Genomic DNA, 15,571 nt, shown 5'->3' on the forward strand with positions numbered 1-15,571 from the left:
AGAAAAAGAAAGCATTAACAGATCCAGATGCTCTCATTTCTTTTAATTGTATCTTGTATCAGCTAAGTCTCTGTGCTAAAGCTACTATTTTAAGTGACACTTTGCAACAAGTTATAAGTATTGTTCACTATATTCCTGCAAATGTAACATGACATCGTCAGTTTTGTAACATGCTAAAGTTGAACTATGAGGTATTCAATGTGGCTTTTCTGTATCTTCTAAAGTGTGTTGACTATCACAGGGACAGGTGTTAGCCAAAATTTTATGAACAGATAAATTTTATGAAGAACAGAATCAGCAGTGTGCATTGTTGAAAGAAGATTTCTATAGGAATGCAGCATTTATTTGTGATATCATGTCAAATCAAAACGACTTGAATATTTCTTGCAATGTAAAACTAAGTGTATATATGACATGTGTCAAAATATCCAAGCATTTTGAAAAAAAGCTATCCTTTTTCCAAAACACTCCTTCTTCAAAAGAAAATTTTGGATGAACATTTTCCCAGTTAGCAAAGGTCATTGATGAGCCCAATGACATATGTGAATCATTTGAAGAATATGCAGCTGTTATAGACCTGTTCTTTGGAGAATACAATGAAAGCTTCACTGACTTTGAGAATCATGACACCACACTCAAATTAGCATTTCAGCCTCACCTAGTTGATATCCCCAAAGCACCTAAAAAACTACAGATGGAATTAATTCAGCTCTCACTAGATGACATTTTAAGGTCACTGATGCTAAGAAAGATCTAAGTAAAATATGGGAAAATGCAGTAGAATACACACGCCTTCATCAACTTGCCTGAAAAATGCTTTCTTGCTTTTCAGCCACTTATTGCTGCAAATCTACATTGTCCTACCTAACCCAAATCAAGATGCCCTTAAGGTCACAAATGACTGACACCCATCTAGAGGATCAGCTGAAACTGCAGACCTCCATGCTGCAACCAAGTATTCAAATAGTTTCCAACAAAAAGCAGATACAACAAAGTCTTTAAAAGGTTAGCTAACTTTAAAATGAACAAATAGGGGTAATCACTGTGTGGTTCTCCCTGTGTATATGTTAATAAAATTTGTATGCCTTTTCTCTGATTAATCTGCCATTTATGAGGACAAAATAAAATAAAATTAACAAATAGTCTCCATTGTTTGAAATTATTAAGTACATAGTAGTTAGATTTCTTTTATAAAATTATACATTTTTAAGTATATTTAATTACGGTTTCTTGAATGCGGCGCTATTTGATTACAGCTAAATTAATGCAGCCTTTCAACATGAAAAGGTTCCCTACCCCTGCTGTAAGCAATGACCTGAACAAAGAATAGAAGTTAGTCAAGTGAAGAAGGGAAAAGGGTGTATCTAGGACTAGGAACAGCAAACTCCTGAACTAGAGCTTAGGTCTTTCTTGCCCTACATCTTGTCTTACTCTGTTTCTGTTTAATAGTTGGTATAAAGTAAAGCATCTATTAATATGAGATTTGAAATCCAAAGGATATGGTCTAAGTCTTAATTTTATCACTTCCTAAGTGCGTGATCTTGGGCCTTAAACTCCCTCATCTGTAAATTAAGGGTACTATGTCACTCATAGGACTATTGTGAAGATTATTGTAATGATATATGTGAAAGCATTTTGAGAATAGCAATTACATGGATAATAGTTGGACATTTATGAAATTTTGCTTTAAAATTTAAATCTGTTGCTTATCAGACATACTAGACATGCTGTTGATATTTTGTAAGTAAATCCAATCCAAATTTTATAAATGTAATCATGTTTAAATTCACTATGGGGGCAGGAGGGGATTGTATTTTAAGGAATGCTGCAGTCATTTGTCTGCTGTTTCTCAGGTGAATAATAACCTCTGATTTTTCAGTTTATATTTTTGTGTAAGTCCACAAAAATGCTGTTACTAGATATATACCTTATTTTTTCATGAACCATATCATTTTTGAAGTGTTCCATAATAGACAATTGTTCTTTTGGAGTAAAACAGCTCATTCTAATCTGAAACAGAGTGGGCTTCATTTATCTGGGGTCAATAGAAATATATTTCTTTTCTTATGGGAATTGTTTTATACCCCAACCTTAAAAGAATGGGGGATTACTTGGTTGAATTTTTTAAAATCCTTCTTTTGCCATGCAACTTCCAATGTCTCTAAGGAATACTTGTGTTTTGTACAGTAGGGGAACTAGTCCAATAATTCAAAAGGTCTATAATGTATAATCATCTAGGTGCAAAGATGAAGACAGTTTTTGAAAATTCACTAGGACTGTGTACTTACTTTGTATATTGTAAAATTCCTTGTTCTACCAAGCTATGAAGACACATTAATTGTAAATTTGATATTTAGAAATTTTAAACTACATTTGATTTGCACATCCAGAGTCTTTGACTATCTTTAACAGTGATTTAAAAAATTAATTCAGTTTATTGTGTAAACTTTAAAAAAATCACATTATATGTAAACATGTTTTCCTCTAATATTTTAAAAATACTATTTATTGCCATCATGCGGACTAAGGATTGTTAAAGTGTGTGTTCCTGGGAGGAGCTCTTTTGCCCCGCCAGATCACATCTATGACAATGTAGCTCATGTATCTGGTTTTAAATCAGTTTTGGTGTCATCTGTATTTGATATAGTTCATAAATAAATGAGAAGAATTTAACAACAAATAAATAAATGAGATACAATATGATATCTTATATCATATTGTATAAAAATACTTTTGGTTTATAAAAATACTTTTGGAGTCAACAGATTCATGTCCTATATTTGCTGGTTTTTTTTTTTTTTTTTTTAGAGACAAGGTCTTGCTCTTGTCACCCAGGCTATAGGGCAGTGGCATCAGTCATCACTCACTGCAACCTCAAACTCCTGGGCTCAAGCGATCCCTCCTGCATCAGTCTCCCAAGTAGCTGGGAATACAGGCATGTGCCACCATGCCCAACTAATTTTTCTATTTTTTGTATACATGGGGTCTTATTGTATGCTCAGACTGGTCTCAAACTCCTGGCCGCAAGCTATTCTCCCGCCTCGGCCTCCCAAAGTGCTAGGATTAGAGATGTGAGCCACCATGCCTGGCCAGATATGTTTTTATATGGTTGCAATTGTGTCTGTACTTATATTCAATTAGTATACTTTTAATTCCAGGTATCAGAAAACCTTAAACTAGTTTATGATGGCTGTTTATTTCCTGCTATGATCTGAATGTTTATGTCTTCTCCCCCTACCCCCAAATTCATATTTTGAAATCCTAACCCATAAGGTAATGGTATTAGGAAGTGGGGCCTTTGGGAGGTGATTAGATCACGAGTGTACAGTCCTCATGAATGGGACTAGTGCTTTCATAAAAGAGGTGTAAGGGAGCTCTCTCATGTTTTCCACCATATGAAGATGCATGCAGGGTTGGGGAACCTATGGCCTTTGAGGTCCTTAAGTACAGCCTTTTGGTTGAATCCAAATTTTACAGAACAGATCCTTTTATTAAAAGGGGTGCAGCAGAGAAAGATGAAGCTTTTCTTGCCCCTTTGGTGCTTAAAAAAGAACAATCCTGAAATCAGAAGGCCTCAGGTTCCCATGATGTTTCTGAGGAAACAGGCTCTCACTGGACTCCAGATCTGTAGGTGCCTTGATCTTGGACTTCCCGGCCTACAGAACTATGAGAAATGAATTTCTGTTGTTGATAAGCCACCCAGTCTATAGTATTTTGTTATAGCAGCCAAATGGACTAAGACATTTCCTCACATGACCAGAAATTGAAGGTACAGTATGATTAAGTATCTTATTTATATCGTTAAGGACCCAGTTTCTTTCTCTCTCTCTCTGGATTTTTCTTGTCTTCAGCGTTGGCCTTATCCTAAGGCTTTATTTCGTTAGAGTTGCAGTATAACTGCCAGTGGCTGTAAGCGTTCTTGCTCAGTCCTGTGAGAGACAGAAACAGCAGACAGACACACCAACCCGCTCCAAGCATGGTATATAAAGGCTTTGATTTGGACTGATGAGGACAGTTCAGGTCACATATCCAGAGGGACAGCATATACTAATTGGCTTAATTCAATCAGATTCTACCTGGAATTGGGTTTGGGGATGTGTTCCCTTGAACAAAGTCAGTTCAGTTAGTAATGAAGAAGTAGAGAATGGCTAATTGGGTAAGCAACCAATAGTGTCCTCCAGAATACCTTTTTAAAAAAATAATTAGCTGGGCATGGTGGCGCATGCCTGTAGTCCCAGTTACTTGGGAGGCTGAGGCAGTAGGATTGCTTAAGCCCAGGAGTGTGAGGTTGCTATGAGCTAGGCTGACGCCAGGGCACTCACTCTAGCCAGGGCAACAAAGCGACACTCTGTCTCAAAAAAAAAAAAAAAAAAAAAATTTTTTTTTCTGATACAAAAAGTACTTGTTCATTGTATAAAATACTTGGAAAATAAAGCATAGTTGGGAGAAGGCACTAAAAAAGCACATTGAGATCATACACATTATTACCATTTTTATTTTATTGGCTGCAGTGTATTTCATTGACTGGCTGTATCCTAATTTATTTAACAATTCTACCATTGGATATTCAAGTAGTTAGAAAGTTTCACTATAATAGTCTACATAACAATGAATATTACGGGGCATAAAGCATTTCATTTCTGTTGACTATTTCCCTCAGGATTGCTTTTCAGCATAAAGCTTTATACCTTCATACCATGTGTATGTGGCTTTTATAACATAGTATAGTTTTATTTTCCAAAATGGTTTTATCACCTTAAACTGCTATCAGAATGTGAGTAAACCAGTTTCATTATAACCACTCCATTATTTGGTGTTGTCGTTTAAAAATTTATAACCAATTTACTAGGTGTAAAATGGTAAAATGCTTTTGACATGACCTTTATGTTGGTGGCATTATCTTTATTCTGTTTGGCTTGGGTTTATTTACTGTAGGGATCTGCAAAGACTTGGAGAACTTCAGTCTGAATTGGCAGGAGTAGCTGACTTCTCTGCTGCTTATCTTCGGTGTCAACTACTTCTCATCAAGGTTGGTTTGGATCCATTATGTTTATGATTGTGATGCTAAGAATGCACTTTCATGGGGCTAGCAGTGCTTAAGGCCGTAAGTTGAAAAACATGATCTTATGCAACCACTTAGCAATGGAGAAATTATGTACTCTGCATATAATTCATTATATTTGTCTCTAATTAAAGAAATGTTAACTTATATAGATATTTGAGTTTATAAATTTTTTGGAGAATTCTTTTTATCATATTATTAGATCAGATTGGATAATCATTTTAATTAGAATCCCAAGGATTTTAAATGTTTTATATAATTTGATTAACAAAGGACTGATATAAACTTTGATATTATTTTCTTAAAGTGCTCATTTTATTTTGTTAAAGTGTTGATTTCATTGCTTTTAAAAAGACCAATTTGCTAGCATTTCATACTAAATAGTTAGATAATATATGTACATAAAATTGGCACCCAAGAAGCTATTTAGTTTTGCTGAGTTAGAAACTAATTAAGGGCACCATAATTTTTCTATATTTTGCCTCCCATGGAGGCCTTTGAAATTCATCTTTATTAAAAATCAAAATATAACCAGGGTACTGAAAGTCAGTATATGAATGGTATAATTGTTACATATCCTGTCTCTTTTTTTTTTTTTTTTTCTGAGACAGAGTCTCACTCTGTTGCCTGGGCTAGAGTGCCGTGGTGTCAGTCTAGCTCACAGCAACCTCAAACTCCTACGCTCAAGCGATCCTCCTGCCTCAGCCTCCCAGGTAGCTGGGAATACAGGCACGTACCACCATGCCCAGCTAATTTTTTTCTATTTTTAGTTGTCTGGCTAATTTCTTTCTATTTTCAGTAGAGACAGGGTCTCACTCTTGCTCAGGCTGGTCTCAAACTCCAGAGCTCAAGTGATCCTCCTGCCTCAGCCTCCCAGAGTGCTAGTACATATCCTATCTCATGCCCTTCTTGTTATCTGATTAGTGTTTTTTACTGAGGAGCAACTCATTCTAGCATTAACAATAAGATACTTTTAACTATAGCAAACTTGTATTTTTGTGGTATAAAATTAACTTGGCATGATAATTCATATTATCTACCCTGCAACTTCAGTTTCTTCACAGACTAGGCATGCAGAAATAAGCAGTGGATTTTATTGAAATCTAAAGGCATTTTTGAATGACATTGTTATCAACCATTAATTGGCTCAGGACCTTTGTAATTTTTACTTAACCATATGAGTTGTCTATTTTTACACTGCTTTTTTCAGTGTGTTTCTTTATAGTTTTTCAGTTTTATGAATGCATGCTTAGTTTATTATAATCCATAACCATGTAATTAATCCTTGTAATATATTGCTTTAGTGTTTTGTGAGTGAAGTTGAATGTATTTTCAAAGAGAAACCTTTAAAACCTTAAAAAAATAAAAAATAAAAAGCCAGTTAAACTAGTTCAGTAGCATTCAGCTTCTGCAGCAGAGTCTTGTTATAAATTTAGTCTTAGAATATAAGAGAGCACTTCTCACTTGATAAACCTTTATCTTGGCTTTAGTTCTAAATGTTCAGAGTCTTCAATGTGATTAACGATATTTGACCAAAGTCAGAATAAATGGGGAAGTCAAAAATGATTTTCTAATGTAGGATGTGTAGCTTGTGCTAAATGTTCTATGTTGGGTTGTGCAGGTGGTGTGTTTGTATACATGTGAAGGTAGGTGTATACACTTAGTTGAGTTGGTATTTAAACAGTTCTTCTTAGGCTAGATAAATTCTTTCAAATGTATATACTTGTGTAACCACTACTGCAAGCAACGTAGTAGAACATTTCTATCACCCCAAGAAGTTCCTTCATGGCCCTTTGCAAAGTTGTTTGCTTTTTCCAAGCCTCTGTGAAACCCTAGGAATACAAGGAGTCCTTCGAAAAGAATCTACTTTTCTATAGTGGCAAAATATGGGTGAGAAAAAGAGATGAGATTACTCCTAAAAGGAACACAGAAGTATGATTGTTTCTCATCGTCAAGTGACCGAGTAGGTATGGGGCCCAGACCTAGACCCTGAGACATAATGGGAGACCTAGACCCTGTTTAATAATAGGAGAAGAGCTAAATAAATTGTGGCACAACACTATATTCTATAGTTAGTAATGATCTTTATGAAAAATTGGACAATAACATGACAGAATACTTAGGGTATAATGTTATGTACCCCCAAAAGGGAAGCCAATTATAATCCTGAAGGACACAGTCAGGAACACCATAATCCTGAATGTTGAAATCCCAAAAGAGGCCAGGCGGAGGCTAACGCCTGTAATCCTAGCATTCTGGGAGGCCAAGGTGGGAGGATTGCTCAAGGTCCAGAGTTCGAGTCCAACCTGAGCAAGAGCAAGACCCCATCTCTACTAAAAAATATAGAAAGAAATTAGCTGGACAACTAAAAATATATAGAAAAAATTAGCCAGGCATGCTAGCACATGCCTGTAGTCCCAGCTACTTGGAAGGCTGAGGCAGAAGGATTGCTTGAGCCCAGGAGTTTGAGGTTGCTGTGAGCTAGGCTGATGCCACAGCACTCTAGCCTGGGCAACAGAGCCAGACTGTCTCAAAAAAAAAAAAAAAAAAAAAAAAAATCCCAAATATCAAAATCCTTAATGTGTAAAATCCCAGTCCTGAAAAGATCAAAATCCCAAAAATATAATTCTGGAAAAAATAATTTAAAAATTCTTTAAAAGATATTTATTTACATTTTTAAAGGGGATTTTTTTGAGAAACATATAACAACACAACAGAACACTCCATAGGCCACTTTACGCAATAAAATAGGCAACAGCAACATTTTTGCAAGCATAAAACACTCAGGTATACCAATGACAGTTGCGTGGGTAGAACAGTTATGAATACAGGAACCATATTCATAAAGAAATAGGTCAAAAAGGGAAATGTGTAAATGTATATCACTATAGTTGGTAATTATGTGCACCTAGCTTCATATAATAACTGGGGTCATCTGAAATATGGTGACAAACAAGCTAAGTCTTTTGATAAGATCAATGGAAACTGCTATGGGGAACTTCTGCATATGTAGTCACCCAGTGAGCTGAGATCTTAAGAAATTTTATCTTTTCCAAATGCAGTTGTTCAAAAAGAAAATCTCTTCATTTACTGAGGAAGTTTCAATGCTTTTATATACATACACAATCCTTACAAAGTCAATGTTGTGATAATGCACTTTTGTGGAGTCAAATTTCTGATATCCAGGCAGCAGAAGAAACATCTGTCCCACCTGTCAGAGAGAGACCATTTTGCCTTCTGTATTTGTTCTTTCTGGGCCCTTGGCTGATTGGATGGTGCCCACCAACATTGAGGGCAGATAGTCCCCACCTAGTCCACTCAGACTCACACAATGTTCTTCTCTAGAAACACTCTTACAGACACACCCAGAATAATGCTTTACCAAGTTTCAGGCATTCCTTAATCCAGTCATATCTCCTTAAATATATCTCCTTAAACCATACTTAAATTCTAAATTAAAGACAGTAACAAGGTAATAGTTCCACCTAACATGATGCACCTATCCTGCAGACAACCAAAATACGCTAATCCCTTCCTCAGAATTGGGCTTTCAAGATTTCATTCAGAATTTTAGTCTTTCATAATTTCAGTGTTGGAGATTGTTTTTTGGGGTTATGATCCAAATCCCAAGAAAGGATACAAAATTAATTCTGCTTTCTGACTACAACTATATAAAATAGGCATATGAAAAATGATTGGAAGTAAATATTTAATACATTTCCATAGTCTGTCTATAGTCTAGACCTACGGTTATTTAATATGATAGCCACCAGATAGATATGACTATTGAGACTTGAAATGTTATTAGTTCAAACTGAGATGTGGTGTGAGTACAAAATAAACACCAAATTTCTTAAACTTAGTGTGAAAAAAATGTAAACTATCATAGTAATTTAAAAAATATTACATGGTATATATCTTAGTTATACTGGGTTAAACTTTTTAAAAACACATTCATTTCAGCTATTTCTTTTTAATTTTTAAAATGTGGCTTTAAGAAAATTTAAAATTTCATGTTTGGCTCACATTATGTTTTTATTGGACAGTGTTAGTGTAGGTTTCCTGAAATGTCATTCTATTACGTCTATAATTAAGAAGGACTGAGAAAATCAGAGGCTCTAACAGAGGTTTAGATAAGAGATGAGGTCATGTGGATGGATAGCTAAGGAGAGAGATGGAAGGTAAAATCCATGGCTGTAAGTGGTGGTATTGAATGTAGAAAGATTAAGAGAGGAAGGAATCTAGGAAAAGCTGCTCAATTTCTAGTTTGGGTATGTTGCTAAAGTGAAGAAGGGGTTATTCAAACCATAATGAGCAGATGGGCAAAGGAAAAAGAACCACAGTCAAGAAAGAAGGGTCTAGGTGGCTCAGGTAGTCCGGTGGCTCTGGAAACAAGGAGCATGCAGAGCTCGGGAAGCTGGCTTGCCTGCACATTCTGGTGAAGCCTTCTTGGCTCCTGTACTCTGCTTCCGAGCACTAGTGTGAGACCCAGGGCGTTTGGGCGAGGAATTTGGTCAAATGGGCAGGAATTCATTTAGCCCAAACCATTGGTCTCTTCTTTCTTCATAGTAGGTAGGACTTACTGGCTTAAAAGAATAAGATTGAGAGGGAGTCCTATTCATGGTAGACTTTCAAAGCAAAACAAAAACATAAATCTCAAATGATATGCCAGTCTTTGTGATGTCAGTGTTCTGTTCTCTCCTAATTTGTCTGTGTAGGCCTTACAGGAAAAGCTGTGGAATGTAGCTGCCCCTTTGTATTTGAGGCAGAGTGATTTGGCCTCAGCAGCAGCAAAACAGGTAAGCTTATTCAGACCTTCCTCTCTGATAGATTTCTCTCCCAAGAATTGTCCAGTCCAAGGTAGAGCCAGAGGTCTTCCCATGGCCCCATGCCTCTTCTGTGGTCTCCCTAATTTCAGGCTGTGACAGAAGTCAGTGATATGAGAAGCAGCATAATTAGGGGACACAGCACTAGCTTTGGAGTCAGTTCTAGTCTCAGGTCTGCCTCTTATTTGCGGAGTGATATTGAGCAAGTTCCTTAACCTCCCTGGATTTTTCTTCCTCTGTAAAGTGTATCAGTTGAAATAGATGATTTCTAAGATTCTTTTGTGTTCCAAAATATCAGTTTGTATTTCAGATATACTGAAATCTAATAAATACTATGAATTTTTCATCTGAAAATGTAGCTTAACTAATTTTGAGGCTATCTCTTTAGCCTGTCCCATTTCTTGAATGTTAAAAGTTCCTTAAATTTCTGATTAGTTCATTAAGTAGCATTTAATTTTATTTGCCTTGAGTTTTTTTTTTTCTAGCTTTGAGCAGTTCTCCTTTATCCTCAAATATTGAGACTTGGTGAACTCTTGTGAATCATGTCTTCCAGATAGTAAATCTGTATATGACTCAGTAAGAAGCTAATGATGGTGACTGTGATGATTACATTACAGTTCCCTAAATGATTTCAAGTCTGTTATCTTAATCAACCCTCACAGTAATCCCATTAGATCAGAATAAATATTATATTCATTTTACAGAAGAGGCAGTTAAGGCTTAGCAAGATTAAATTCATAGAGCTATATAAGTAGTAGAGTCTGGGTCCTTTGTACTGCCCAGTCTCTCATCTGATCTAGACTTCCTGTCAGACCTGGTATGTGGCTTATTGTAGGGGAGTAGCACTTAATGATTAGAACCCCAAATTGGACCATATTGGGAAGGATGGGACCAGGGAGTAGTAGTTTGGAAGGAAGAGAGAAAAGGAATTACCATTGCTATATACCAGGTACTGTACTGAGCACTTTCCATGCCCCACTTGATGCTTTAAATTTTATGTTGGTGGTGCTATTTCTTCCCTTTTTATAGATAGGGAAACTGAGGTACCACATAATTAAGTAACTTGCCTTACTGCCAATTGTAGGAGAGCCTAGAGTCATTTCTCTGACCCTAAAGTGTTCAAAGGGAGGCAAGCACAGAAGGGAAAGAGAAGCATCATTTGGATGGAAGTATCTTATTTGGAGAGAATTCACCAAGAACTGAAGATCCTCTGGGCTTGATCTGGGGTCATAGATACTGTTTTCTGCACTTAATTCCCTTCTCACACTCCCTCAAACAGACGAGGCCCATAGAGCAGTCTGGATGACTAACATGTGGTTAATGGTTCCTGTGCTTAATTCTTTTTTTTTTTTTTTTAGCAGGTTTTTTGTTTTTGTTTTTGTTTTTGAGACAGAGTCTCGCTGTCTCTGTTGCCCGGGCTACAGTGCCGTGGTGTCAGCCTAACTCACAGCAACCTCAAACTCCTGGGCTCAAGCAATCCTCCTGCCTCAGCCTCCCGAGCAGCTGGGACTACAGGCATGCGCCACCATGCCCGGCTAATTTTTTCTATATATATTTTTAGTTGTCCAGCCAATTTCTTTGTATTTTTTAGTAGAGACAGGGTCTCACTCTTGCTCAGGCTGGTCTCGAACTCTTGAGCTCAAACGATCCACCTGCCTCGGCCTCCCAGAGTGCTAGGATTACAGGTGTGAGCCACCGTGCCTGGCCCCTGTGCTTAATTCTTGAGGAGTTCCTGGGGATTGGGTTTCTGTACATAATATATATTAACGTGTTCCCACTGCACAGTGAGTGGTTTAGGGTAACAAAGAGTGCTTTCAGTGCTTTGCAATTTTATCAATGATTAAACCTTCATATCTTCATATCAACAAGTAAGATGATTTTATTACCAGATGAAAGTCTTTTTTTTTTTTTTTTTTGTAATTGACAAAATAATTTATTCTCTATCACAAGACACACTATACTAATTTCTCTCAACATTTAAAGCATAGAGACTTAAAATCTCAATTCAGAGTTTTGCCTAAGATCATTAAACAGTAGAATTTTGTGGTGCTCTCTAGTTAAGACTGTGATATTTTTACTTACCTTTTATTTACAGATCATGGAAGAGACCTACAAAATGGAGTTCATGTACAGTGGCGTGGAGAATAAGCAGGTGGTGATTATACATCACATGAGGCTGCAGGCCAAAGCATTGCAACTTATAGTAACAGCACGAACTACTCGAGGGTAAGTTGTGAGGTTAGCCAAAAGGTGTGGCATGCTCTTTTCAAAGACACTTCCAAATGCATTTAGACATTGCACCAAGGTTAATGATATGTAAAATGAGATTTAGGAAAGATGAGCTAAGGGATGTGTGATCTATTCATTTTTTTTCTGATATTCCAAGTTCTGTTCTTAGATCAACTTAGATCCTTGGTAATCTGATCATGTCTCTCCCTTGCGAATATCCCTCCAGTGGCTCTCCACCACCTGTAGCACAACACAGGACTTCATCTGGCAACAAGGACATTCTATATTGTCCTGTTTGATAGATTTCTTTAAAAATTTAGTTCCAGAAACCACTTTTCCTCTTCTGAAGGTACTAGTAAGCTTTTTCCCAGATAGTAAAGGCAAATCAAGAGGATGTACTGTGATGTCAGACTACTTTGTTCAAATCCTGACTTTTCCTCTTAATAGTTGTTTGATTATAGACAGGTTTTTTAACCTCTGTGTGCCTTGTTTCCCCATCTGCAAAATGAAAATGATAACATCTATCTCATGGCATTTCTATGAAGAATAAATGCGATAATACATGTAAAAAACACTTAGCATGGTTCTTGGTACTTACTTAATAGGAGCTCAGTGTAATTGTAGCTCTAAGATTTTTTGATAATGGGAGTTGCCACATTTCATTGATTCTCAGATGCACATTTTTTATTATTATAACTTCTCTGAAATCAGATATTTTGATGATGTGCCATAGTTTGATTTTTTTTTTTTTTGAGGCAGAGTCTTGCTCTGTTGCCCAGGCTTGAGTGCCATGGCATCAGCCTAGCTCACAGCAACCTCAAATTCCTGGGCTCAAACAATCCTCCTGCCTCAGCCTCCTGAGTAGCTAGAAGTACAGGCATGTACCACCATGCCCAGCTAATTTTTCCCATTTTTAGTTGTCTGGCTAATTTATTTCTATTTTTAGTAGAGACTGGGTCTCACTCTTGCTTAGGCTGGTCTCGAACTCCTGACCTCAAGTGATCCTCCCACCTTTGCCTCCCAGAGTGCTAGGATTACAGGTGTGAGCAACCGTGCCTGGCCACCATAGTTTGATTGAAACTGTTGTTTCTTGGTATTTTTTTACATAAAGATGCATCTTAAGAATGATGTAATCAGGCTGGGTGTGGTGGCTCATGCTTGTAATTCCAGCACTTGGGGAGGCTGAGGCGGGAGGATAACTTGAGGCCAGGAGTTTGAGACCAGCCTGGGGAACACAGTGAGGCCCTGTCTACAAAAAATAGAAAAAATTAGCCTGGTGTGGTGGTGTGCACCTATAGTCCAAGCTACTTGGGAGACTGAGGCAGGAGGATCACTTGGGCCCAGGAGTTTGGTGTTGCTGTGAGCTAGACTGATGCCGTGGCACCCTATCCTTGGCAACAGAACAAGACTCTGTCTCAAAAATATATATATATTAGTAAGTTATATTGGCCTAGCATGTTGCCTGGATTATTTAGGTATGCAATAAGTATTTACTAAAATGAAAACTTACTCTTAAGTACTGTGAGGGCAAAGAAAATAAGATAGAGAGGAAGGAGCAACATCTATATCTGTGGGTAAAGTAGTAAGAAAATCTTTTCCCATTTTGCATCAGGATTTGCCTTTGATTAACTTCCTGGGTGTGCTCCTTGGAACCCTGATAATGTCAACTATATTATTAATAGTAGCCTGTATTCCTATGTAAATAATGATCTCTGGGTAAATTGCATCCAAACTAGAAGGAAATATAAGTGAACTGCAGTTTCCATATGCAGACATCATAGCTTTGGGCTTCATTGAGTGCAGTGATTCTTATAACTGGACATATCCATTGTGGGGTCCCTGGAGGCTATGCCTGTGGAGTTGTTTCAAGAGATATTTGCACCTACGGAGCATGGGGCTTCTAAGCTAGGATGGTCTCCACACCTGGCTGATGTGGATCTCATCTCCTTGTACTCCAGTCAGCTGCGGGATCAAAGATCCCAGACTGCTGTGTGGACTGCTGCAAGGATTCCTACACAAGGAGAACTTGACACTGTACTACTTATTAGCTGTGCTCCTGTCTTGTATCCTTAGTGAATCTGGTGCCAAGTATAGCCTGTGATAGTCTTTGATTTAGAATGTTTATTAAGCTTAATGGGCACTGCAGTGGTTTAATCAGGTCTCAGGCTCCTGACTTGTATTTTCCCCTAGGTCCCTAGTCCTCTATTTCTTTTAGAGTTCTTTTTTTTTTTAATTTTTATAGATTTAGAGTGTACGAGTGCAGTTTTGTAACATGGATATATTGCCTACTGGTGAAGTCTGGGTTTTTTGTGTAGCCATCACCTGAATAGGGTATGTAGTACACATTAGGTAATTTCTCATCCCACCCTCTTGCCTTCCAAGTCCCCAATGTCTATTACTGCAGTCCTTTTAGAGATCATTTTATAGTGTAATATGCTCATTCTCCTTTCACATAGGCTCAGGTTTCTGGGACTTTGGTCCTCACTCCCCAGTATGCAGATTTCACAAGAAAATTGCTTATCATTACTATCTGTTTTGCATTTCTTTTCTACAGAGTTGACCCCTTATTTGGGATGTGTGAAAAATTTTTACAGGAAGTGGACTTTTTTCAGAGGTAAGTATTTTGTAATTCTCCTGGCTTATTAAATCTTGGTTTTGCAGAGAATAGCACTTACAGGTAACAAGAGCAATCACAAGTCAGATTCCTTGATTTAGCCCATGCAGCCAAACTATCATCTGTGGCAATGTGTCCTAATTTGGTATTTTCTTTAATGGTATATAACCTTCTTTGAAGTTAGATCTTCAAAACTAAGCATACAACTGAATAATAAGAACATCAGGAATCCTTTGGATCCCGCACTCAGTCTGACCATAAAATGACATGTATTGTGAAGAAAACTTGAAAACTCTTTTGTTGGGGAAAAAAACAAAAAAAAATGACAACTTGTTCATTTTTTTCACTTCTGTTCCCATTGTTCTTAAGCTTTAATATTTCTCTATAATCTACAAAGAATTGTTCTGTAATTCTTTAGGTAAATTTTATTTTGTAAAATAGGTATGTTTTCTCAGAGTTCGCTATGAAGTGAGTCAATTAAAACAAATGCAGTAGATGAATGGGAGGTTTGATGAATAAGTGGGAGTCAAAGTGGTAACCAGACCTGTGGTGTGCTGGCAATATAATACGGGGAGGAAGACATTTATAGGATTGTAAAGCACTTGCTTAAGTTTAATATTTCATTTCTTCTACCCATTGTCCCTGTCCTCATGAACCTCACGAGACCTGGGGTTTTTATGACTCTGCACCTCTCATTCATTTTTCATTTGGGTGGTGATAGCTTCCCATAGGGCTGAGTTGCAGTACCACCTTCACCAACAGTTGATGCTCTCTATCAGATGCTACAGTCTAGCTTGGCTCTTTAAGATCCTGGTTTCAGATTTGAAGAAGTTCTTGTCT

The 15,571-nt window shown here is 37.2% G+C and overlaps 1 protein-coding gene across 2 annotated transcripts in view; it reads left to right on the forward strand.

Annotated features, from left to right (window-relative positions):
- The window catches only part of INTS4 (integrator complex subunit 4), a 97,986-nt gene that overhangs the window by 68,957 nt on the left and 13,458 nt on the right, over positions 1-15,571 (forward strand). For both annotated transcript variants that reach the window (XM_045557278.1, XM_045557277.1), the window contains exons 16-19: positions 4,936-5,029; positions 9,781-9,861; positions 11,984-12,114; positions 14,672-14,731. In XM_045557278.1, coding sequence (XP_045413234.1) covers positions 4,936-5,029; positions 9,781-9,861; positions 11,984-12,114; positions 14,672-14,731 — 366 coding nt within the window. The remainder of the gene's footprint in view (positions 1-4,935; positions 5,030-9,780; positions 9,862-11,983; positions 12,115-14,671; positions 14,732-15,571) is intronic.

This window comes from Lemur catta, chromosome 7 (genome assembly GCF_020740605.2).
Source record: "Lemur catta isolate mLemCat1 chromosome 7, mLemCat1.pri, whole genome shotgun sequence".
NCBI classification, from domain to species: domain Eukaryota; kingdom Metazoa; phylum Chordata; class Mammalia; order Primates; family Lemuridae; genus Lemur; species Lemur catta.